Consider the following 24270-nt stretch of genomic DNA (forward strand, 5'->3'; position numbering starts at 1 on the left):
CCTGGGAGTGCCTCTTCAGTTTTGCCAAGCCAGGTTAGCTCAAGTCACTGTCAAATTGCTATTAAACTAAACTGGTTGACTGCTCATAGCTGAGCAGTGAGAGGCATAACTTCCAACAAAGCAGTAGTAAAGAACTATTGGAAGTAGTACGATCATAAACCGCTGTGGTCATTCCCAAATCCCACTTGGCAATTAGAGGGTAGACACTGAGGACAGAGACATCAGTAAGCAGTATCATCTGCATGGAAAAACCTGCAAGATACATAAGGTGGGCTTTACATATACACATAGGATTTAGCAATAATATCTCAAAAGGCTTAATTTGGTTATAAAACATGGAGTACAGAGTTTCTGTAAGTCCTTTAGAAGGAAAGGTAATTCAGAGGTATAGATTGCTGGCTCAAAACAAGAGCTCAGTTCTTTGAATGCTTAGTTCAGTAAGTGTCTCAGGGAAAAACAGCACTGGTTACCTTAAACCACTTGACATACAATTTGTATCAGCAATTCTTTTGCAAGTCTATGCTTTTGCAATCATGATTTTATCACGATAAGGTCAAGGCAGCTGGACATAGAAGAATGTAAGTTTCAGTTAATTCTCCTAGGCTCTGAACCAGGTTGACGTCAGCTTAAGATGAAAGAAATTATGCCTGGTGGTCCATAAAACAAGTTGTTCCACTAAACAAGCACTATTTGAAAGGAGAAAATCTCACATCCCCACACAACATTATTCATCCAAGTGGTAACCCATTAGTGTAAATCATCTCTAGGCAGCCATTTACAAGATATAGGAGATAATGGTTTGGCTGCAGAACATTTCTGGAGGAGAAAGAAGTGGAGGAACATGAAATTCTATTGTTGAAATGTCTGATGACTCTCATGTACTTCAATAGGGTCCACATCTCCTTATTCTGCAACCTGTTACACACTGCGTGGAATAATCCTGCATGAAAAACTGGCTGTAGGCAAGGCAGGTTGTACCTTACACAGTTGCTCTAATAATTAAAATTAAGACAGAATTCAATCCCAAACCTACTTATTTTAGGTTATGTTTCTGCTACTTCCATCTACCTCAATATCCAGAAGTAGGTTAAAATTAAACTAACAGATTTTTTGTATTCCTGTTTTGCCCAAGATACTAGATCTATTCAGATAATCACTTTTTAAAAACCCATTTTTTTTAAACAAGAACTATAAAAAAATGCCTGAAGCACTACATTACCTTTCCCACTTTCCTAATGGCATCTCCTCAAAGCTCATGGGATGATGGCCTGTAATTCAGTAAACGGGAGAAAGTTGTTCTGGCCCCTATACGTACCTGAGCACTCCTGCTAGAAGATGCAACTTGATGATGACTACTTTTCTTTTTTTAAAAAAGCACACTACACATTTACTTTTGCTTTGTAGCTGTAAGAGACCTTTCACAAAAGCCAGTTTCTCTCAAGTAATTTATTTCCTTGCAAAATATAATCTACAACATAAAATGCAAACCAGCATGTTTTCCTCTAATCCCTTTCAGCTACTGTACTGTAAAGTAGGTGTGAAAATTTCAGATGGAAAACATGAGTTAGTTGGATCACATCCCCTTCAAATACCTCAATTCTTTTGCAGCAGAAAAACTTCATAGGGATTCAGAGGTTTGGTTTTGGTTTTTTTTTAAAAAGTTCATAGGAACTATTATACCAGAAGACAGAGTAAATGCTCTAATGTACGGTAAGGATCTTCTGCTAGCTCCCACTGGGGAAAGCATGACTGAGGAGTTAGTATCATTAGCCAGCAGGACAGTGATCTCTTTTCAGTGACCTTGTTCTATCAGCATCAGTGATGACTCACAATGCCAAAGCATTTAATATTAATATGTAAACTCTGTCAAGTGCTTTCTAAAATGTCAAGTGTCCCTCCCCCAATTTACAAGCTATTATTTTATAGATACTATGTTATAAAAGTGTTATGAAGTTACGTTATAAGCAGTTATTAATGCCTTTGCTACAGGCTGAATCTGTAAGAGGTAACTGAGCAACCGGCTGTTATGGGATGCCTATTTGGGATAGATGAAATTAATTTTTCTAAATGCACCTTGCCAGTATTTTATTTCAGAGAAGTGACAAGCTGTTGGCCTCAACAGCTGTAGTGCTGCTGGTTCAAGAGCCAGCTAAATCGGTAAATACAGAAGTTTTCAGACTGGGAGAAGAAAGAGGATGGCAAGAGGAGTACAGGCATTACATACTTGATTATACTTTGTCTCCTCTTAGACCATAATCACCATCAGATGGACACAGGGTGTTTAAAAGTTTTTTTATATTTACTTAACACATTCATAACTTCCCTGCTGGAAGCGGGTAGTCATTGCGGTACTAGAGGAATAACTGTAGAAACACCATTCAGCACAAAGGAGTTCAGATCTACCTGCAATAAGTATCTCTACACACATTCCAACACTTGCTTTTCAGGAGGGTGTAATGATTTACACATTATTCTTAAGTAGAGGAAGTTTCAACGGCAGATTAGTAACCTAAACCGGCAAGCTATATGTGCCTGTCAACAATGCACAGCAGACCTGTTGCTGTCTTTGGACTATAACAGTTGCCATGTAAAAAATACTGTTTTTCTTTATAAAAAAAATCCATCATCTGAAGTCAGTAAGAGACCATGAATAAGTATTGTGTAGATTTTCCACACTCAGCTGACTTCAACTGTTAACGGCTTTAAAAACAGAAGAATAAACCCCCAAGTTTATGAATGTCTGACAACAAACTGTGTAACCCCGGCACATCGTTATCGGCGTTGCTAAATCTGGTCTTGATACCACAGTGTCAACATCCATCAGGCGCAACCACTGCATGCTGCTTCAGTCATTCTGTGGCTTTCTGTGGAAGTATGTGCAGATCTTCCTCATGGAAACTGAAGTGGTTGCAGCCTAGGAAGAAAAAAACCCAAAACCAACAGGAAACATTTCTAGGTTAACAGTTCATATGCTGCAGGAGTCTTAAAGTCTCCCCCTCCATCATTGCTCCAGTTTGTTTAGCTTCCCAACTAAGATAGTAAATGAAAGGTTCTTTACTATAATCTGTTTGTCTTACAGATAAGAGGCTTACTACCTACAGGAAACACTGGCTAAAACCTAGAGTTGTCTTACTGCCATAAGAAAAGCACTCTGGCTGCAGTTTCAGCTTCCCTACAGCAGGTAAGAGAGCTGCAGATTTCCAATATGTAGCAGATCAACGAATGCTGCTGGTATTCCAGGCATCTCCTCAGGCTTTGAGTACAACACAGGAGCATCCCGAAATCTGAACTAGAGCATACTGGGCAGGAAAGGTTAATTGTTCTATAGTAATCTCTCTCCAGGGCAAATCTTTCTGTCTTGTGTTTAAACATGTACAGCATAAAGCACAAGTAGTTGTAGGTTTCCTATGACCAAGATTTCTTGGTACAACCACAACATGAAGAGTTCAGCTGCTATGCATAACTTAAGGAGTGGTGGCTTGCCCACTTCATATCTGATAGAAGTGCTGGAAGAGGTGAAATCGGGTAAGAAATGAGACACCAAAATAAGCCTTAATGACGGCAACAACTTCTAGCATCAGATATTCAATTGAGAGTACAACTAAAATTTGATGATTGAAAATTTACCTAACATTTACTGAAATAAGACTCAGTCAAAGACACTGTAGGACTTGGAGTCCAGTTTCAGAGATGAGTCAAGTTTGGTTTGTTTTAAAAAATGTAATTATAATTTCTCAGTTTGCATGTTAAACCCTCATGCCCTCATGCCAACTTTTTTAGCTGCTTTACAAGCTTAACTTTCAGATCCTAGGATGAGCTCTGTGCCAGGCTTCTTGTACATCAAAAGTAGGATTATGTAGGTCAAATCCTGCCCTCTGAACTGAAGGCATTATTTAGCCTTACGGTTTTAAAATGAGTAACAAATTCTTTTGCTACCTGGGCTAGAATAGAATTTAGCTCTTTCTTCCAATGCTAAAGTGGCTTTCCAGTAACATAAACAGGCAGATGTGACGGTGAACACATAAACAGTAGATCTGCCAGGAAAGGTGCTGTCATTATTGTGCTTCTCAGAGTAGAGCTGTATTTCAGATGACGGCTACATCCTTCGAACATCCAGCTGGGGACTGCAAGGATCTCTGAGCTCCTGTGTGCCCTAAGTCCCTTTAAAATGAGGGACACCACCATCCTAAAAATTCTGTTCCTGCATGGAGGGGATTAGTAGATAACAGCATTAACGTATCTGGCTTATTAGGCCAGAAACCATCCCTTTTGTCCATAATCAAAGGGATCAGATAATTCTTTGAACGCCTAAGCAGGAGAGAAGAAACAAGGGGAGAGTAGCAGCTAGGGGTAACTTCTTTCATGACCACCGTCACTGACCGTCCTACTTACAGTTTTCGGCGAAGTGGCCGCTGCCACAGCCTCTTGTTGTTTGGCACCGGACTGCAAGATGACGGGGGGCTGTTTGACGCATTCTGGCTGCCAGCTCTGCCAGTCCGTAGCTTCTCTCCCAGAGCAGACAACCAATTTTTTCTTTCAGGTGAACTATTCTCTTTATCTACTACCTCAGTGTCTTTCCCGCATGGAGATCTGAAAAGATGGGGGGGAGTTTGAACGCCTGATGGATTAATACGGCTTCCAGGAAAGGAAGGCTCTTTTGGGCTGTGGCTGGAGCCTTCGTGGTTGTTATCCAAGTCAGCCAGGCTGAGAGAGCCCTCATCACAAGCTTTTTGGTCTGCAGCCAAGTGACATAAATTCAGCTTGGATTTTTTAGCTGCACGGTCCAGTTCAGTCACACAGCTACAGGCCTGCAGACACTTCTGCCCCGCACCGTCCTCCTTGCTGCAGTCAAGCCTTCTCTTGGCACGCTTTTCAAACTGCGAGTGTGGGGCTTTAGGAGGGCAAGCGGCTTCCAGGAGACCTTGGGTGACTTCTGCCAGGGCTTTTCTAGGAGAAGGAGCCTTTTTCCCCACTTCTGGAGGAGAAGAGCATGGAGTCCTTGTAACCCAAAGTTTAATGGACATTTTGGAGGACGGGATCAGTTTGGGAGAAGCGCATGGGCTGGCTCCACTCCGCTTGGCTGGGGTGCAGGCTGCGGCCGTCTGGGTTTTGAGTGCGCCCGTCGGAGTGTTTGTAGACAGGGGAAGGTCTCCAGAATAAATGGGAGCACAGGCAGCTGGCCGTGGCGAGGAAATGCACGGGCTGCCCACTGTGAAGGCCTTGGCAGGAGTACTCTGTGGGCTGGCTGGCGGTCCTGATAGGGGAGAAATAGGTAGACTGATGAGGAACACAGAACAGCAGCTTAAACACAGCCTTTTTATAAACACCCCTTCCAACTAGGAGATGAATTCAGCACTGACCCTGCTTCTCAGACATACCCTTTTGAATTAAGAGGTTGCATAAATCCCTCTAATTTCAGTTAAACTAGTACAAGTCCTATGTAAAATCCCATATCATATTGATAAGTGTAATACAGTACATGTGTGTAACGTCTGATGTCTATCCCTTCTGTAATGAGCACTCTTACGTGACCTACAGCCAAGGGACTGATGGACAGACAAAGTAGATCTTGAATCTCCCAAGTTTATCTAGCCTTGCTGGAAGCCTTGCAGTGGCTTGGTCTAGACAGCTCTGTACTGAGATGCTGCCTGAGAGCAAGGCTGGTCCATACCTGCACTACCATCTTTAATGGTTGCATAACTGAGTTGAGGGACAAAGGTACTGTAAGCAGGTCCCGCAGCTAATTACAATACCAAGGAAGCCTTACGCTATAATGCCCTACCATACGAATAATGCTCCTAGTCAGGCGTTAATAGTTGCATATTTTAAAGATGAAAAAAAAAAGATTGAAGGACATACTTCCATTCTTTTGCTTTTTGCTGGAGGATTTTCTGTGATGCTATATTAGTATGAAGAAGGTAGTTATTTACCACACCCAGGGAAATGTGAGAAATTCTTCACCTCCTGAACAAGGACTTAAATTCCAAAGAAAGTAAAATCTGTCACTGTAGTAAGTTATTATTTCTTTAAAACAAATGATTCCCAAACAGATATTTCACAGTGGCTTTTGAGCTCACTAGCCAAGATGTAAAAGCCTCTGCTTTTAAAAAAGAGGTTCTGAATACCCAGCTTCTTAAAATAGTAGTCATAAGTAGGGGCACAAGGACCTCACTAGTAACAGTGGGAATCGTATATAGCAAAGATCTTGGTCTGCAGCAATATTAGAGGGTTTTTTTTAATTTTATCTTTTTTTTTTTATTTCTGGCACCCTCCAACAGAGAACACATTAGTGGGTTTTTTAGATGCCTGCTTTCTCATTCATCTAACTTGTGGTGATGCAATTAAATAGGACAGCACCTCAGTTACTCTATGCATTTCCACTGCTAAGCACAATAAACATTTTCTGTGTACCAGGGGTTTAATCTGAACTCCTAATTCTCAGCATTAGCACTGTACTATAAAGCACTTCATTAGAACAATGAGAAGTCTAGTGTGAATAACCCGGCACTTTCTTTAGGATGCTGGGCTCTCACAAATAACATGTCAAGTGAGCACCTACATGACTCTTTGATTATATACCATACTAAGCCTCTTGCGATCCTTCCTTTTACTGTATTATCTAGTATCCAAAATACAAGCACTGGTACATCAGAGCAAAATTAAATAGGATCCTGTATTAACGGATGCCACTACAAATCACTCTAACACACAAAAGAGAGTTAAAGGCTCCTTTCCTGATAAAATATGCTATTTCATAACAACTTGCTTCAATCTGGACTAAGAGAAAGTAACTGCAAAGATTGATTCTCCTAATCTTTCCTTTAATGAGCACTTACAAGACAATAATATCTCAGCTGGGGAATTAGCTGCACTTCAAAATCTAAGCTCCTAGAGGTAGAAGAGAAGTAGCAAGCTCAGCAACTCTTGATCCCTAATGACCATCTACAAATTCATACAGCAGAAATATTGCATGACTAGCTGGCTATGAGCACTCTCAATCCCAAACCAGTCTGAAAGTTATACTGTGGAGACACTGGATAAGGGAAAAAAAAGCTATCTTGAGAGTTGGATGGGTGTCACGGCAAGAAGCAAACCCAAACTTGAGAAACATCCCCAAACTTGAGATAAAGAATACGAAGATCAGGCTTTTTTGTAAGACTGCATGCATTATTCAGGCTTCTACTAAGCCAGTTCCAAGCTGTTTCCATTTATGCTGCCATTGCATGTAGTACAACACTGTAAATACCTGCAGTCAACCTGCATAACACCGAAGCAGGTTTTTATTTCAGATGTTTCCTACCTTCTCTGCTACAAATCTTCTAGAGTGATATTATCAGTCTCCAGATTTAAGAGTCACAAATTGTCCATGCACAGGCCTGCTCCAGAAATTCAGTTACACAAAACCATAGAGAAAGTAGCATAACTTAGGGAAACCACAAAAATAATTTCCAAAGAAAAGGAAACTGTGCTTGCTACACTTGACGATATAGGTCAACAGTCAATACACAACCTCAATCTCACCATTTGTTCCACATAAATGGGTGGGGAACTACCTAGATCTCATCCCAGCAGGTCTGAAATAGTACGTAGCTTGCCAGCTCTGAATCAGTCTCTGCAGATAACTCCTATATTCTAACAGCACGTGCTTTGTGTTCAAGAGCCAAGGTCAGCAGGAAGCCTGCTGTTGTGTTTGCAGTGTCTGTGTACTTCCTCTTCCCTCCTGTGTTACTTTAATGCAGCAAGAGCAAGGAGAAAGAAGTTATTTTTCTAGTATAATTGCCAAAGCTGACTTGTAAAGTTTCAGTGTACAAGCTACTTTAGGTTTCAGGCTTCTGGACTAGACCTATGCTTACTTCTCTTTTGCTGAAACGAGTACACAAAGTGATTTTTGAGCCCTCTCTGAAGCAGAGTGTGTGCACACACAAACCATTTACCAGCTATGGAGCAGACCTGGCACTCTCCCTGCTATTGTCCTGCAAACTTCCTGCAAGACTGTTACTCACTGGCAAAAGGTTAGCGGTAATGTTATCCCATTAGTGGGATTTGGAGACCTTCAGCCTTTATTTGTGTTAGCCAAAGTGAAATTCATTTGGAGGGTGGCTAGAAAAGATAGGTGGAACACAGGAAGTCACACCAGCAGCTGCTGGGAAGCTATTGTATTCTTAGTTTCAGAGCTACTCTACAGAGAAGCTCATCTTATTTCAGTTTTGGGGGGGGTTATTCTCCTTTCACCTATTCTACTGTAACAAAATGCAAGTTGCAGACAAGTCAAAGTAGTGCTATGATCCAGGGCTCCTTTCTTCTGGTCTAGGGTACTGTCCAGTGAGTAGCTTCTCTGTAGAGCCCAGATCTGCTTGCTAGCTGTGAGAGCATGCTGCATAGCTTGTCTGATTGCCTTGTAGGCTTTGTAGAAAGGTATTGCATTTGTGAACTAGCCTTAACATGTGAGTAGATGAATGCTACTGATTAATTCTGGAACATTATGATCACATCATGACTGTCTACATGCATTTTTGAAGTACTTTCACTACGTGGCATTTGTCTGTATAGACAGCCAGTACCACTGTATGAAGCTGAAGAAAGAGATGTAACACTGATAGCAGCAGCGAAGAAATCTGCAGAATTCAACTACTGGGCAGGAGGAAACAGTTCAGAGTTCCAAGGCTGTATATGTGCCATCAGCCCTTTACTGGGTAAACTAGCAAACTGGAAAAAGCATATGATCTTACTGCTCTTAGTTATTATTTGATGTAAAAAAAAAAGTGTGACTTGTTGCTACAGAGCATGCACATGACATCTCCTTTGGCTGTTCAATTATTGAACCCAGCCTGAAGATCTGGCTGCCCGACAAGCTCTATTAATGAATATTTGCTTTGCAGTCTGGTCATACAGACTTCGGCATACTTGTAAGCTATTTCAGCCAGCTTGTCTTGTTAGTGGCAGAAGTATTTACAAGTAGAAGTGTTTGTCTGGCTATATGAATTATTGCCTAATATGAAAAAAATGGAAGACTAATAAGACAAGCCAAAGGCTTTTGTTGGTACAGAGAACAGCCAAAATTCAGAAGCCATGTTGTAGAGCAAGATATCTCAGCTCAGGGGCCTTACCTGCTCCACATTGTTCTTCTAGTTTCTTCTGAGTAACCCAGCCCACCAAGTTGATTTTGCTGAATGTTGACTTCACCTCCTCAGGACGATGTCGTAAGCGCCAAATCCTCACAGTGTTGTCATCAGAGCACGTGGCAATCTACAGTATAAATTAGTTTGTTGTAGTAACCAGGGCACATCCTATGGATCACTTGCCAAATGAACTACAACAGCTACACCGACACACCATGCCAATATGAATGAGGGTGAAGCCTGCTTGAGGGGGTACACGATATGCCCATAAGGCAAACAAAACAACCCAGCTGTGTTTCATTACTGTACCAGACAGCAGTATTTGCTTTAAAGCGGGCAAGGCTGCTGCCTTCATGTCTTTCTGCTAGAGAAATCTCAGTCACCAGTAATCATTTGCCTTGCACAGCTCTGTAACAGATGGTAGTCTGCTCGGGAAGGGCCAGGGCATATTTTGAGATTTCAATCACTTGGTAGACAAAAGCGGCCATGCTGCTTTTTGCACCTGCATTTAGGTCTGCCTCTGGTACTCAGGACCTCTTCTGCGTGGGGACAAACATTTGCAACACACTGAGAAGGTGACATTGGAAGGCTGTTGCACTAGCCTTAAGTGCTATGTCTTCAGAGTCAGATGTCAGCAGTATCTGGCAGAGAAACCAACTCTGCTAGCAACAGTGGTCTAGATTCCCACTGCAGCATCACAGTCCAAAAGGATCTATGGAATCTCATCCGAAGAAGCAGCAGAACCCACCTAGCCCACATTTTATGGCTCTCTTTGGACAGATTAGCTGGTGACTCACATGGGAATCAGCAGCAAGAAAAAGGAAATGCTGTGGCCAAAGTTCATAGCAATCTGGATGGGAAAGTGCCTCTACTCTGACCTCTGTGACACCAATATTGTCCCCACAGAAAGCAACTTCGCTTCTCAAATCACTCCAAGCACCTTCCTGACCTGTCTTAGCACCACATTTTCCACTTTTCTTCATGCTTTGGCATCTGTACAATGGCTGACTAGTTCTTACCTGTCAGTAAAGATTTTAAAGGCTGTATTGGTCGCATTTCCAGTATATCATGATCAGGATGCTGGCTACCTCTAGATCACAGATTTCATCTAAAATATTAATTCTTGTATTTTTGTGCATCTTACACAACTAGAACAATTCCTCCTGTTTGCCTGCAAGACTCCCACCCTCCTACACTGCAAGGCTTTTCTGAGGACCCGGTGCTACAGTGCAAGCTAGGGAAAGTGGCTGACTTGCTTAATACTGTGGGGTGAAAGAAACTGGCTATTATTAGGACGCTGTCTAGGATTTTTCAGGATTATTTCTCATTTTGAGCTAGGCCAATCATTTGAACCAACCTCCTGCTGCAGTTCTCTTCCTTTTAGTGATACCTGGTGCATAATTACTGACCCAATTTCACTGTAGGTTTTTGGGTGTACACACAAATATGTCATAAAAACAGCTCAGATTTTGAAAAAAGGTCACAATGAAAAGAGTCACATGTTTTTTAAAGGGCATTCAAGACTTCTTGCTGCTCTGTACAAGACTAGCAGATGTATCAATGGTCAGACAGGTAAGGAAGCAGTAAGTATGGAACCACAAAACAAGCTTTTGGCTTATGAAAGCCCTGATTAAATGGTTTCACAGTTTTGTCTCTTACAGGTAGCGTCACAAGCTCTCATCAGGAGTGGTCTTTGTTCATTTGCAATTTCCTAGGTCTTATCAAATGGCCTAAATTATTTGAAAATAATGAAAAAGTTCTGATACGTTGTACTTATGTGACAAGCTTGGTTTACTGCCCCCCCCTCGAACATTTTTATAAATTATTGACTAAAAATTTCCTCCCAAATAAACAAATACTGCTGCAGTTTTGAAAAGCAGATGTTGCCATATCACTTCTATTGTTTCATGGGAAAGACAATTTTCCAGAAAACAAACCTTAGTGAAGTCTGAAGGACACCAAGCAATGGAGGTAACTTCTTGAGAGTGACCAAGGAGTATCCGTGGAGGAAGGCTGGGCTCAGAAACCTTAAAAATTCCATAGAAAAACAAGCATACAATCAGAAGCCTCACAGCCTAATATACATCACTACGAAAAGACCCCACAGCCCATCTGTGAAGCATGTGAATACTTACCATCTCTCCTATATAAGACAGATAAATCAAATGCTCTCAGCCTGTCATCATGAGGCAACAAGTGATGGAGCCCTAAGAATCAGTTCATGTTTCATTTCTAGAGGTGAAGCAGCTGGTCAGCACTGAGATGTACTGACTTGCCTGGAAGCACTTGTTCAATTCCTACTACACACAGGATTTCTGCCTCCAGAGCTGTCAGCCCAAAACACGACACAAGCATTTTACTATGCTACCTGTTCTAGGTAAAAGATGCTTAAAAGTTTGGGAAGCTTATACTTTGAATAAGGATAGGCAAATATATTCAGCTGCTGTTTTACGAATGTCCCAATCACAGGTCAATGATTTATTAAAAAAATAAAACCGCCACCAACAAAATCCTACAGATGAGCCTTTACTGGCTTCAGAACTGGCATTTGTGCGACTGCCAAGTGCCTGCACCTCCTCCAACTAACCAGCTAGACCAGAGACCCTCTTAAGAGTTCATAAAAAACCTCCCTAAATCACGCATGCTCATTAAACTGATCTCCATTTCTCTTACACCCTACACAAAAATCTTTCTCCTGTTCTACAGTATTACTATTAATCTTCAATTACAGCTTGTGTAAGTGACAGATACAGCTGAAGCTAGCATTAGGTGGCCCAAGGAAGAAAACACACACTCACACACTCACACAGATTATATCCAAGTTTTGCATGCTTTCAGCAGGCAATCCTTTCTGGAGTTATGAGTCACCATTATTGATGTGACATTATAAGGGGGATTTATCAAGGCGATTTGCATAAATGACTAAGTGAATGAACAGATCCTTTACTGTGTGGGAAAAGGAGTAGACATTACATATAGATTTCAAAGGAAGATGCAAGACATCGGGGAAGGCTTCTGATTTACACAAAATTTGTTCTCTTGTGGATCACCTCCTACAACAGCGGGCAAAACCACAACTGAATATCCAGCTTCAGATCTTAAAGTTGTTCCAATACAAACAGATTCATCTTAACAGGCCGCTTTTTTTTCCTGGCATAACGGAGGCAATCACTTGACTAAATATCCACTAAATGCCTTGGTTAGAGTATTCCATTCTCTGCCAAAACATGCAATACCATGGAAACGAAATCCCTATTTAGGGAATAAACAACAGGAGATCTTGGTGCAGAGAACACCTTCGTTTAAATTTAATAGCAGTCTTGCTCTACACACATAACAGACACAATAGCAGTCAAGTAGCCACTGATTGCTGAAAGGAAAGCAGAGGAAGAGAATTACTCTTGCTGGGACACACTGGTTTTACACTATACTAGTGTAAATTAAACCAACTACACCCAGCTTATATTATTGTCAACTAAAGGAGGATGCATAGTTATAGCTGTGTCCACTGTGTTTGGCAGAAGACAGTCGGCCAGTCTGTGCGTGTTGAGTCAGGATTAGCCACAGCACATGCTGCTTTTTGCCTGATTTGACAGGATATTGGTGGGGAAGTTACAGCTATTGTGGAAAGGTTAAAAAGAGAAACCTAGGAAATGAGACTTTATTAGTTACTCTACTCACTGAAACAGCTGTTGTATGCATCTTCAAGATTCAGCACAAAATGGTGTATATAGTTTTATGCACCATATGCTACAGAAGCACTTAAATTCCAGTGCTGGGACAGACCAAAGGGTAACTTAATATGGTCACCTTGGAGTGGTCCATACCAAAGGATTCAAAGGACAATGGAAGTATATGCCTATAAAGGATATTTTTTATTACCAGGAAGGTATCTCAGCTAGGTACCATCTTTGTTGAGAGAAACCTCTCTGCTCTCTGGCTTTTATAATCTTAGGGTTCTTCAAGAGTCAGTTCATTAATCAACGGATTAGTAATTAAAAAAAAAACAAAACCAACACAATAAAGCAAGTGTTCATTGCCTGGAAGTGATTTATGTATGGAAACAGACTGGAACAGCGTCCTAGTCAGCAATAACTTCTAGCCACAGTGTTCCTTGGGAACTGCTGACCCAAACACAACTTAGCACTGCTGCAAAAGTTTCTCAAAGAAATAATCTGAGTGGACATGGTCTTGCTCTGCCTTTCATTCCTCGACAAGGTCTTCCTCTGCCTTTCATTCCTCTCTAGATACAGAAACCTAGCGCTCTTCATTAAGTTCTTTCCAACATTACCTGTTAATTGCTCATGCAATATCTAACCATGTTTTTTTCACAGCATAGTAAGTCCTCATCCCAGGAAAAGATACAAGTTTCAGAGTGAGTCAGCAAAATCTGCCAACATTTAAAACAAGTTAAGAAGCCTCTGGATATGACAGATCTCGAAAGAGACAGTTTTGCTGGAAGTCCTACTTTCTAACATGACTATGGGATTAAAATAAAAGTAATCATCTGATGATTTATTTAATAAATGTGCAATACGATCTGTCACTCACATGTGATAGCAAGAAGCTTTCTGTACATGAATGCATTTTAAATGTGCTTAAATGCTTAAACTTTGAGATGTAATGACATCCTTGAATGCTTTCAACCCAGTCTCAGCCTGTGTTCCAAGAAAGTATCAAAACACACAAATGCAGGATGTGCAACTCAGGTTTGCACAGGTATTTTTGCTGAACTCGCACAGAACATGAGGAAGGTTAAAATTACACCACTTGGCATGGGAGTACCCATGCTACCGCACTCCTGCTACCACTGAGTAAGCAACCTAGCTGCTTACAAGTGTTCTCCAAATCAAAGAGACTACGTGCTCAAACCACAACCTCAGCAGGCTGATCCTCTGCTCTGAAAGGTTTGTATTTTACTTTCAAACTCATTGTGAGAGGGGTAAACAAGTCAGCATTCCCTAAAAATTACCCCAACCCTGAAATAGGCAGTCACCTGTAGTTTCTGTCTATTCTACTTCAATAAGAAGTCTACTCTGTTCCCATGTGGCTGTCAAGTATGGAGAACAGAACTTGAAGCACGCCTTATTCTGAGGTCCCTGCTATTAACTTGGTGACATTTGCATTTCCTACATGTCAGTGGAAGGTGCCAAGTGACGAAGCCTCTCAGCTGTGAGATGGTGCTTTGGAATTTTGCTGAAGGCTCTGGCTGAGCCCTTGCTGTAATACAAAGGCTTTAACTATTGTAAATTAAGCATGAGAAAAAGCTATGTCTGAAGCAAGAACTGGAAAAAGGGGAGGTAGGGGGAAAGAGTGCCCTTTAACACAATTAAATTGTTAGGTTTCTGCTAATGTGCTCCATTGCTAAATATGAACTGAGAACTGTCTGTCTACTTGTCATAGCTGGCTGAATCAACAGGATTGAAAGAGGATTTTAATGCCATTAAAATCAGATTAAGATCAGCAACTTGCAATAAGCAGCAGTGATGAGAGACATAGTGATGGCAGGAGGTTGGCTCTGTTTTACATTAAACAGTTACATCTAGCCTTGACAGCAACAAACACACTCTGGGCACAACATGCCAGGAGCTAACCCCACGCTGCTTTGAGTAGGAGTGGGAGACAGGGAGTGTCCTACGTGAACATGAAAAGTAAATGAAACGAAAGAGTGGAGCAGCTCCAGGCTGCACACTTGGGTCTCTCCCAGTTGCCTCACCTTCCAGATATATGCGTTGCAGTCACTCGAGCCACTGACCAGGAACTGGTCGTCTGGGCTGGTGCTGGATTTGATGTAAAAGGTTGAATTCTGGTGCCCACTGAAAATGGCCACTGTGAAGAGAAAAGAAAACAAAGAAAATAAAAGCCCCACTCAGTGCATAGCCGTGGAGTCAGTTGCGCAAGGAGGGCTGATCTTACAGGCTTTTCCTGCCTAGCCACATATCCTCTGGAGAAAGTGGCTGCACTGCTCCCTTGCTCTGGGGCTCCGGCTCTGGCAGCAGGAAGTTTTTATGATTCAACTGAGCCCTTCAGGCTTCCCAAACGAAGCAACAGCTCTCTGCGCAGCGTTAGGAAGCGGTGGCAGTTTCATGAAAGCTTTAGCTTGACCCATATCACAAGCAGGCCGAGACATCACCTGGGCTGTCCCACTGCTCTGGTTAAGGTTCCTTGTCTCTTCCTCCCTCAGCCGCCATCACCATCCCTGCTACATTAGTAAGGGCAGTCACGCAGAAAACATAGCGAGGGCCTTCTTCACCCAAGCGGCAACAAAGACGCTTGCTGCTTCTTCCTCCTGCTGCCAGCATCTTTATTTCGTCAACAAAACTTGCATCATGTCAGCCACGCTCGCCGGCTGCCTGTATTTAAAGCCTCAGTAGCATTTGCTAAAGCCTCGAAACCATCGCCCCGAATGGCTGCCGTTCCCCCTATTGCGAGGACCTGAAGAGCCAGCAGCCAGCACAAGAGCTGAGTGTGGATCTAGAGCACTCGGCCGCACCACGTCCCGTCCTCTCATCGGGGCAGAAAGGGCGAGTTTCCTGATGTAGCACGAGGCAGGGCTGGCACCCCCTCTACCAGCCCTGTTTTAATAGCCACAGACCAGAGGACACGTGGCTGCCTTTGGCGGTCTTTCAAAAGTTGCGAGACCCCAAAATATCCCTTAATTTTTTCCCACTGCTCTCTCAGCGTGGCGGTTACCAGATAGCAAGTCCCTTCCTAAGCCAGACCTACCAGCAAGTCCTGTTTACGGTGGGGATTTCCTCCCGTCCCCCTGCAAACTAAAGCTGCCTCAATACTAAAGAAGAGCAGTCGCAATCGGGGTAGGAGCCGGCAAGCGAGGAGAGAGGCACCAACCCGCGGGCAGGCGCTGCCCTCTGCGGGAACAGCGGCACACTGAGAAGCCGCACAGTTTCCTCCAGCCAGATGAATCGAGATTGCTCGCCGGGTTTTATCGGCTGCACAGAGAAGGCAAGAGCTCCGTGAAGAGGCCGAGGGCAGGATGCCCTGTGCTTTGGAGAGAGCCCGCTCCCGCGGGGGGACAGGCCGGTGAGCATATTTCCACAGCTCAGCGGTGGCACCCGGGGTTAACCTCAACAACTGACCTATTAATATTTACTGCGTGCACCACTTCTCAACTCTGGAAGCGTTCCCACCCACCAGACTGCCTTCCTGAAGAGCAGACATAAGGACACATTGTTCATTTAATTTCAATTAACTGAGAGACTGAGAAAAGGCAATGGAAACTAAATCATGTGTCTGGCTGGAATGCATCTAACAAGTTTTGCCGCTTTCTGAGAAGCGGCCACTGGCCTATGATAAAGCAGCTTAGTGCACCAAAGGCTGTGGGCCATCTTGTCAATGTAAAGGTCACAGATGCAGAGCTGAAGGAAACTCAAAACCTGAAGCATCTCCACAATATGCTGGGGATGCTTTCTCCCAGAAACTGCAGTAGAAGCTACATTTAAAAGACACCTTAAAATATCTGAATACAACATAGCAGGTGATCACTTTACATGGATTCATATCTAAGAGTTTGAAAAATCAGTGACTGCCAGTAAGCAGAAGATTCAAACTTGCTTCAGGTAGGTAGCAGCTGGACACTAGCCATTCCTCACCAGATAACTAGAGTCAACATGCAAACTACCATTAGTCTCTGTCTGAGTAAACCAGTATCTGCACTTATGTAAGTTTTTATGCTATTAATTTTATGTGGATGGCTTAACACAAAATATGAACAGCCCTTGTAACAGGTGCCTTCTCTCCCAGGTAGCTTTAGACATAAAAGCATGCAATAGGTTTCCTAAGTGTTCAAGCTGGTTTCTGCCTCTCTAAGTCATAGGGAGAAACTCACCTTTCTATGCTTTGTAACATCTATTTTTTGCAGCTATTTCCACAGATATCGTGCTTACCTGGAGTGGTCCTTAAACTTGTCATATTGAACATGTAGATACTGTCATCAGTGCAGTTAGCAAACAGATTAGCACCGGTGGAATCCAAAACCAGGCTAGAATATCCTGTAGTCAAAGAGAGAAGTTCTTCATAAGAAATAACTCCACAAAAAACATTTTGGAAAACAGGCATTCTCAAAGAATTGCCTAGAGAGGGAAATTTGGAAAGGATCTCTATCACGTATGAGATTGTCATTGGAAAGTTTACTTGTTTGACAGAGCACTTGCTGGAGAAGGAAAGTTTCTAGAATAACATCTACATTTTCTCATGAGGATGCAGGGTGATATTTAGAGAGGAATCTCACCTTCAGAGCAGGCAAGCGAAAAATTTGATAGTTTCAAATAGATAACAGGAACAACCAATTGTAGAAGCAGAGACTAAAAATAAATAGAAACCCTCATGCTTTGGTAGAATAAGCCATCCTCTTACTTGCTAGTGATTTAGGTTCAAGAAAAATCTTTCCCTGCAAGGAAATTATTTCACAACCAGCTCCTTGAGGATTTCCCTCATGTTCTTGGGACTGACACTGACCATTACCACGTCCAGATAGTTGATTAGACAAGTCATCAGCAATTACTGTATTGCATTAGAGCATTGTAAGGCGTTAAGTTACAAAGAAGCATAGAGCAACACAAACAAGAGCGCTATTGGTTTTGATAACAAACAGCTTCAAGTATTGCTGGACTCTGGAAGGTTATAATGTAAAAATCCAGTCTGGCCTGTTGTCTTTGCAAGATACAATGCAAAGAAAGAGTTCAATCTGATTTCTACTCATGTGTCAAAATGACTAGCTAAATTCTGCCTCAAGAGCTCTATTATTCCCTTATCTCCATTTCTGAAAATGCACTGCTGAAGCTTATACAAGTTTTTATCATTGGTGCAATGATACAAAAGTGGGGCACTTTCACTCTTCAACTTGAAAATTTGGTACTGGCAATCAAAATACCCTGCTGAACTTGTCAGTCTGATCAATAATTGGCTAAAAAGATAAGAGATGGCACTGTCAGTACTTCTTGAATTCACTTTGCACTTTAACAAATACATTCTCCAATAACTTACCAAGTTTGCGAGTACTAGTCCCAGGGTAGCAAAAAGACTTGAAAGGCACCGGGTCCTGACGGTAAGCGGCATAGTTTTTGCGCAAGTCCCACACTTTGATCACACTGCAACAGAAAAGCACAAGTGTCTTCAACTTCAAAATTTCTTTTGCAATGCTGACAGGGCTTTCTAAGAGCGCAGGAAGACAGGCTGCTCATTACTGAGGAGTGTCCAGTGCTAAGGAGCACAACTGAGCAGAAGTAGAGCAGAGACATGCTGAAAGCAAAACAATTGCTCTGCTGGGTATGGATGAGGAAGCAGCACTGTCTTCTGTAACTAACACAAGATACAACAAGAGCCTGCAAGTCAACTTTCTTCAACTAGTAAAAGGAAACACAAGGATGCCTTTATACTCCTGACTTGTAGTTTTAAAAATGAAGTCCTTCAAGTTTTTTCTTGCTCTCCAGGAGCAAGTCTCTCCTACGAGCCATAGGCAGGAGAGTCAATCTTATCTGCCTCAGAAGGGCTCTGACCACATGGAGCCTGCTGAAGAATTGAGTCCTGAGAGGGTAATCTCCATGCTAATCAATGACACAGTTTGCTCGAGCTCCAAGATGCTGCAACGGATCTGGCACCTAAAAGAATGCATCTTTTGTAACTCAAGGCAACATTTTCTCAAGCATGCCTACACATATCCAGGCACCAACCACCCACTTGCATCCCAAAACAGCTCACTGTCTAACAATAGCCTGTTTATGTGTGGTCCCATAGGTCCATGAGAATAGAGAGAGATGGTAAGAACTGCTCTTATTCTGCCCCATAGCTAAGACACTAAAATGAGCATTTACCACATATGCACAATTTGCCCCAGTGCTGCAATCTCCAGTAAGGAAGAAAAGCAGCATTCAGGTTTGCCAATGCAAGCTGGCAGTGTAGCTCTGCTGATTCTACCTAATAGTAACTCTAGCATTGTGGGCCACTGAGTGATCTTAGGAAAAAAATCTCCCAATCTTTTCGTGGCACTAAGAAGAACACACAGAATAGACAGAAAAGCAGGCATCCTCCCTCCTTACCCATCAACAGCTCCTGCAGAGATAAGAGTATGCTCGTCCTGAAGCAGCACCACAGTTACACTCTGCTGGAAATCCTAGAAAAGAAAAGAAAAGAAAAGAAAAGAAAAGAAAAGAAAAGAAAAGAAAAGAAAAGAAAAGAAAAGAAAAGAAAAGAAAAGAAAAGAAAAGAAAAGAAAAGAAAAGAAAAGAAAAGAAAAGAAAAGAAAAGAAAAGAAAAGAAAAGAGAAAAGAAAAAAAAAAAAAGAACTTTATTTTCTTTCAAGGTCAGCAAGATCTTGCTGCTTAGTTCAGGGCCAAGTGAATACCAAGAAAATCTCCTCCTACCCAGGCACAAGAACCTGGAAATACCAGATGCCATTTAGGACAGAACAATCCTTCTAACACTCCCACCAGTGAAATTGCCACTGGAGTGGTAAGTGTTTGGGCAGCAGTTTGAGATATTATACCTTTCAGGTCAGCGATAAGAGAGCTGCCTTCTTCACAAGGTTTAATAGATTAAATAAGACCAGGTCTTACTCCAGTAAGGCAGTAATTTGTGTGGTCAAATTAGGGGAAAAAAAAGAAAGAAAAAAAAATTACAACCCTCCCTATTTCCCCCCCTCAAAGAAGGAATGCTGGCCACTCCTTTCCTCTCTGGAAAAAAAAGATCTATTTTCACATGGCATTTGCACAAAGATGGCTTTGATGGCACGTGGGTTGTTAGACAACTAAACAATGTCTAAAATTAGCCGTAGCAAGTGACCATGACACAAAAACCTACCTCTGCAAAGATAAATGGAAGCATTTACCACATTCAAGCCAAATATTTCTCACGATAATTACTTAGGAAGACTTCTTTGAATAACGTTGTCCTCGTAAGAGAGGCCTACATTTCATTTGTTCCCCAGATACCTACCACCAAGGGAGCAAGACCTCTTAGGTTCTGCCTCTTCTTCTTCGGTTTGGAAGGAGTCTGCTTGTCAACCGCATTGTGTGCTCCACTGATTTGATTCACCTGCCTATAAAATCCATCTGAAAGAAATCAAAGACATCTCAATTAATAGTTTCTATGCAATTTTGCTATCACTCTAATAAAACAGGCATTAGCTTGGAATAAGTCCTAAAAAGTGGCTGAAACTAACCTTTAAAATCATTAATGTACTCTGAAAACAAAAATTTTTAGTTACATATGAAACCAATGAGAAAAACACAGTAGAAAACAGAAAAATTGCAAAAAATTACAGAGGTCAATGTAGCGTGGACATTGTAACTAAAACTGGTCTAGGCAGGCTGCCCTTGGAAATCATTACCCCTTGGTCTGGTCTTCAGCATGCATCCTGGTCTGGAGCACTCGACCCATCTCATCCCAAGCAGAACTGCACTCACAGGAAGCTTTCCAGTGCTTTTCCACTCTATTTTATAATTTTCTATTTAGCCTTTTGTCTGCTACTTCTCACTTTATGAAACTTACTGCTTTACTAGAGTAAAGCGACTTTTCTACTTTTTTTCCTATACCTTCCACTTCAATCATGCGGAGCCTCCCTTTTCCCCCACTTGCCAGTTTGAAGAGCCAGGGAACCTGGGACAGATGGAAGAGTGAGACATATTCTGGCAGCACAGGCCAGGAAACTGCTGGGACAGAGCAGGGAACTGGGAAGAGGCATAAGGGCATGACCTAACCGGAAAAGGAAAAGCTCCAGGAAACAGAAAGAGAAGAGCAGAATGAGCTTACCCTGCATTTAGTATATATTCAGTTGCTCCCAGCGCTCACAAGCTCCTTTGCTCCTGCACTTTCTGCCTTCCTTCCTACTCTGGCAGGAGCCTTCCCAGCTTTGCTTCATCCCTTCGGATGGCTCTGACCTAAGCACTCTCAGCCAGCCCATCTATCTCCGCGCTGTCCCACACAGGGATGTATTCTGTACCCCCTTATCTCCTTACCAATACACAGGGTATTATCAGGCCAGCATGTGTATCATGCTGCAACTCTGAGACTGTTACAAAGTGGAAAAATGTATTACACATAGAAGGAATATCTATTCCATCCTTTTACTGTACTAAAGCAGTACACTGTTATCTGACAATCCTCCTCTTCTTACTGAAGTGTTGCCTATCTTGTAATTGAAAGCATTAGTCCAACAAGTACATCTGAGTACTATTTTTACACGAGATACCGAGCTTTTTTGATACTTTTCAGTTACCTTTCTTGTTGCATCTGGTATCCCAAACCATGATGTTTCCATCTCTGCCTCCAGTACAGAAGACAGCTGAGAGAGAGAAAAAGAGTGCTATTAGCTTCCAAAAGTGTTAATTTAATTAACTGAATGCAGTACCATGCCATCTATGTGCCTCTGGCTCTTCTGCCCCAACACTTGGGATGCCAGTCCTAGAAATACAAAAATCAGGCCATGCTTTTTCACTAGTTTCCTTACTCTTCCTATTCTTTTTTTACTACTACTCTAGAGAAACCGGCTTATGAAAAGAGTATTTACACACTTATGTATGGCAGTAGGTATCATATCTTACACTTGCCCAAGATCAGAAGTGTGCAGATGTTAGCATGAGGTCACCATGAAGTTCCAACAAGTTAGTTTTGCTTCACTGGCTGGGCCACTGCTCAGTCGGCCTGTGCTATTTGTAACTGTCAGTTTCCAAAACCCTTTTTTAGCCCCAAAAGTACCGATGTGCCAGAAGGAAAGAAGAAGGAAGAAACAGACAACAGGGAATATCAACATTTACCTTTCTCAAATCTAGAAAAAGAAACGGACTTGAGGCTACACTGGTGACCTTTGCATATGCCAAGAAGCTCGCTGGCTCTCACATCCCACACCTTGGCTGTCTGATCTCCTGAAGCAGTGACCTTCAGAGGAAAAAATAAAAAGCTTTAGTCATTTTCTGCACACAGTTGCCAAAGCATTAAAAATAAAGTTAGATGGCAAAAGACTGCTTACGATCCTGTGTTCCCCTGGTACCCAGGCAAGGTCAAACACAGCATTTGAGTGAGCCTGCCATTCTAACAAGAAAACAAAAGCCAAGATTAGTTCAGTGCATTGCAGCATGATATTTTGCAGAAGACTAAAGAACATCAGACACTGAAATCAGAAAACTTGTCAACAGCTTGCATTAGGCATGAAAAACAACACAGAACAATTCACCTACTAAAGCTGTTGTAAGAGCACACTCATGCTGCTGCTTTGTAAAGAAGAGTCAGCAAAGTATATGAAAGGATTTAAGTACTGCCCACATTTATGTTTAAATGACTTGCAAAAAGCTTTCTTTGATTCCAGTAAGTCACGTACTTGTCACATCAAATGAAGATCACATTCTATATAACAGTTACCCTTAAAGATGAGTTTGCTGGTAGTTTGAGCCTCAGTATCATACAGTCTAACAAATCCTTCTTCATTTGCAACTGCCAGCACATGCTCCAAATTCGGGGCTGAAAAGAAATTGAAACGTATTTGTGTATTATGTAGCTGATTCATAATCATGCCCCTGCTCTTTGTGAAGGGCCACAGACACTTTAAATAGGGTACACAGGAAATAGATAGCTGTGAAATGAACAGTATTTACATAGCAATTTAAATGTTCAAAATGCAGAAATATTGGCAAGCATTTTTTCTAGATATTCCATTCAGGAACTACTATACATGGGCAATCAAATGGCTCCAGGAGCAACTTTTGAGATAATGGCATCTTTCACTAGCTGTAATAGTTCTCTAGTTATAGTTTTCTGTATCTATACTACCTATCATCTACAACCTCCAGTACTTTCTATGGATCTGAGTTGGAGAAGCAGGAAGCTGCCTTGGAGAAATGTATAAGCTCACACCAAAACTAGAGCACTACAAATGAAAGAGTTTTGCCCTAAAGCTTTCAGGCTTACTTCACTGATCATGTATTTATCATGGGGAAACGCTACGTGTAACAGTCTAGTGACATCCATCCACCTCTTTGATTTCTATATACTATTCTCCATCCTGTTATATCTTTTATATATTTTGAACAAAGCCCAATTTTTCAACTATGTAGCCTAGCACTGTCACCAAGAGGACATACCTTGAAACAGACAAAGCTGAAACAAAGAGACATTAAAATAAATGCTTTGTAGTTCCTTCTTTAAGGGAGTACTTTCTACCAGTATATCTAGGAGCGCCATGATCCAATTTATATCACATCTAGGTGCAAGTACACTATTACCAGCTCACTTTAAAACAAGAAACTCTGAAACCAAATCATGAGACATATTTAACAAAAAAAAAAAAAAGCTGACAGCGATGCCCACACCCTGGCCCCTAAAAGGGCCTTTCGGAAGAGGACTTTACCTGCAGAAAAGGTGCAGCCGAAAGGAGGGACCGGCATTCCCGTTTCCCCGTAAGACAGGTGGTCATCTTCTTGGCTGCACTGGTAGCTATCCAAGAGATGCTGCAGGGGAAGTGGCGAGGACCGACCTACAACGAGACAGACGGACCGTAACCGCACCAGACACCACAGACTCGGACGCGAGGAGTCCCGAGGCTCCCACGGCGGCTGTGCAGGCGCCCGAGCCGCCCACTCCGCCGTCGGGGCAGACCCCTCCGGGGCCTCCAAGACCACTGCTCCGGCAGCGGGCGGCCCGGGCTCACGCCGCCGCGGTCCCGCCGCCCGGGGAAGAGGCAGCGGCGGTGCGGGACGCGGCGGGGAGCAGCGCGGCCGCGGTACTCACGGGGCGGCGCGGCCGAGGCGCGGCGGAGCAGCGCGCGGCACAGCATGGCCAAGAACAACCGGCGCGCGCGGACCCGGCTCGTGGCGCCAACTCCCGCCACCGACCGACCCGCCAAACGCGCCTCGGCCCCTCATTGGGCAGCAGGCGCCCGCTGCGCCGCGCCCTCTTCCTCTGATTGGGTGGCGCAGAGGGGCAGGGCCTCCAGGCCACACCCACCCTCCTCGGCGGTTCACCGAGATGCAGCCGCCGTGAGTCGCCGCGGCCGCTGTGGCGGCTGGCGCGCGCACGCGCCTCGGCGTCGCGCCTGCGCACAAATCGCGCGGCGATGGTGCGGCCGCCCCTGGGCTGAGGCGGCGGGAGGGTGACTGCGCATGCGTGGCGGCGGGGCGGGGAGCGGCGGGGCGGCGGGGCGGGC

General features: G+C 43.0%; 1 protein-coding gene across 1 annotated transcript; it reads right to left on the reverse strand.

Moving 5' to 3' along the window:
• Positions 1 to 1251: 1251 nt before the first annotated feature.
• DTL (denticleless E3 ubiquitin protein ligase homolog) lies at positions 1252 to 23902 on the reverse strand. The gene is made up of 15 exons (XM_050894154.1): positions 23856 to 23902; positions 23476 to 23601; positions 22491 to 22589; positions 22102 to 22163; positions 21890 to 22010; positions 21352 to 21417; positions 20070 to 20185; positions 19175 to 19248; positions 18123 to 18226; positions 17024 to 17128; positions 14836 to 14948; positions 11057 to 11146; positions 9108 to 9246; positions 4393 to 5254; positions 1252 to 2914 (listed from the first exon to the last, which is right to left on the reverse strand). Exons 1-15 carry the CDS (start codon positions 23899 to 23901, stop codon positions 2890 to 2892), a joined length of 2148 nt encoding a protein of 715 aa, XP_050750111.1. The 5' UTR covers position 23902; the 3' UTR covers positions 1252 to 2889.
• Between the last annotated feature and the right edge of the window lie 368 nt (positions 23903 to 24270).

This window comes from Gymnogyps californianus, chromosome 3 (genome assembly GCF_018139145.2).
Source record: "Gymnogyps californianus isolate 813 chromosome 3, ASM1813914v2, whole genome shotgun sequence".
Classification (NCBI taxonomy): Eukaryota; Metazoa; Chordata; class Aves; order Accipitriformes; family Cathartidae; genus Gymnogyps; species Gymnogyps californianus.

What these genes read in the sequence shown, in the direction of transcription:
- DTL (XM_050894154.1), bottom strand. Translation starts at nt 23,901, where the DNA reads ATGCTGTGCCGCGCGCTGCTCCGCCGCGCCTCGGCCGCGCCGCCCC. An exon ending in TTTTTCTAGATTTGAGAAAG is followed by an intron (nt 21,418 to 21,889) that starts GTAAATGTTGAT and finishes TCTCTCTCTCAG; the next exon opens with CTGTCTTCTGTACTGGAGGC. An exon ending in GCAACGCATATATCTGGAAG is followed by an intron (nt 11,147 to 14,835) that starts GTGAGGCAACTG and finishes GGAATTTTTAAG; the next exon opens with GTTTCTGAGCCCAGCCTTCC.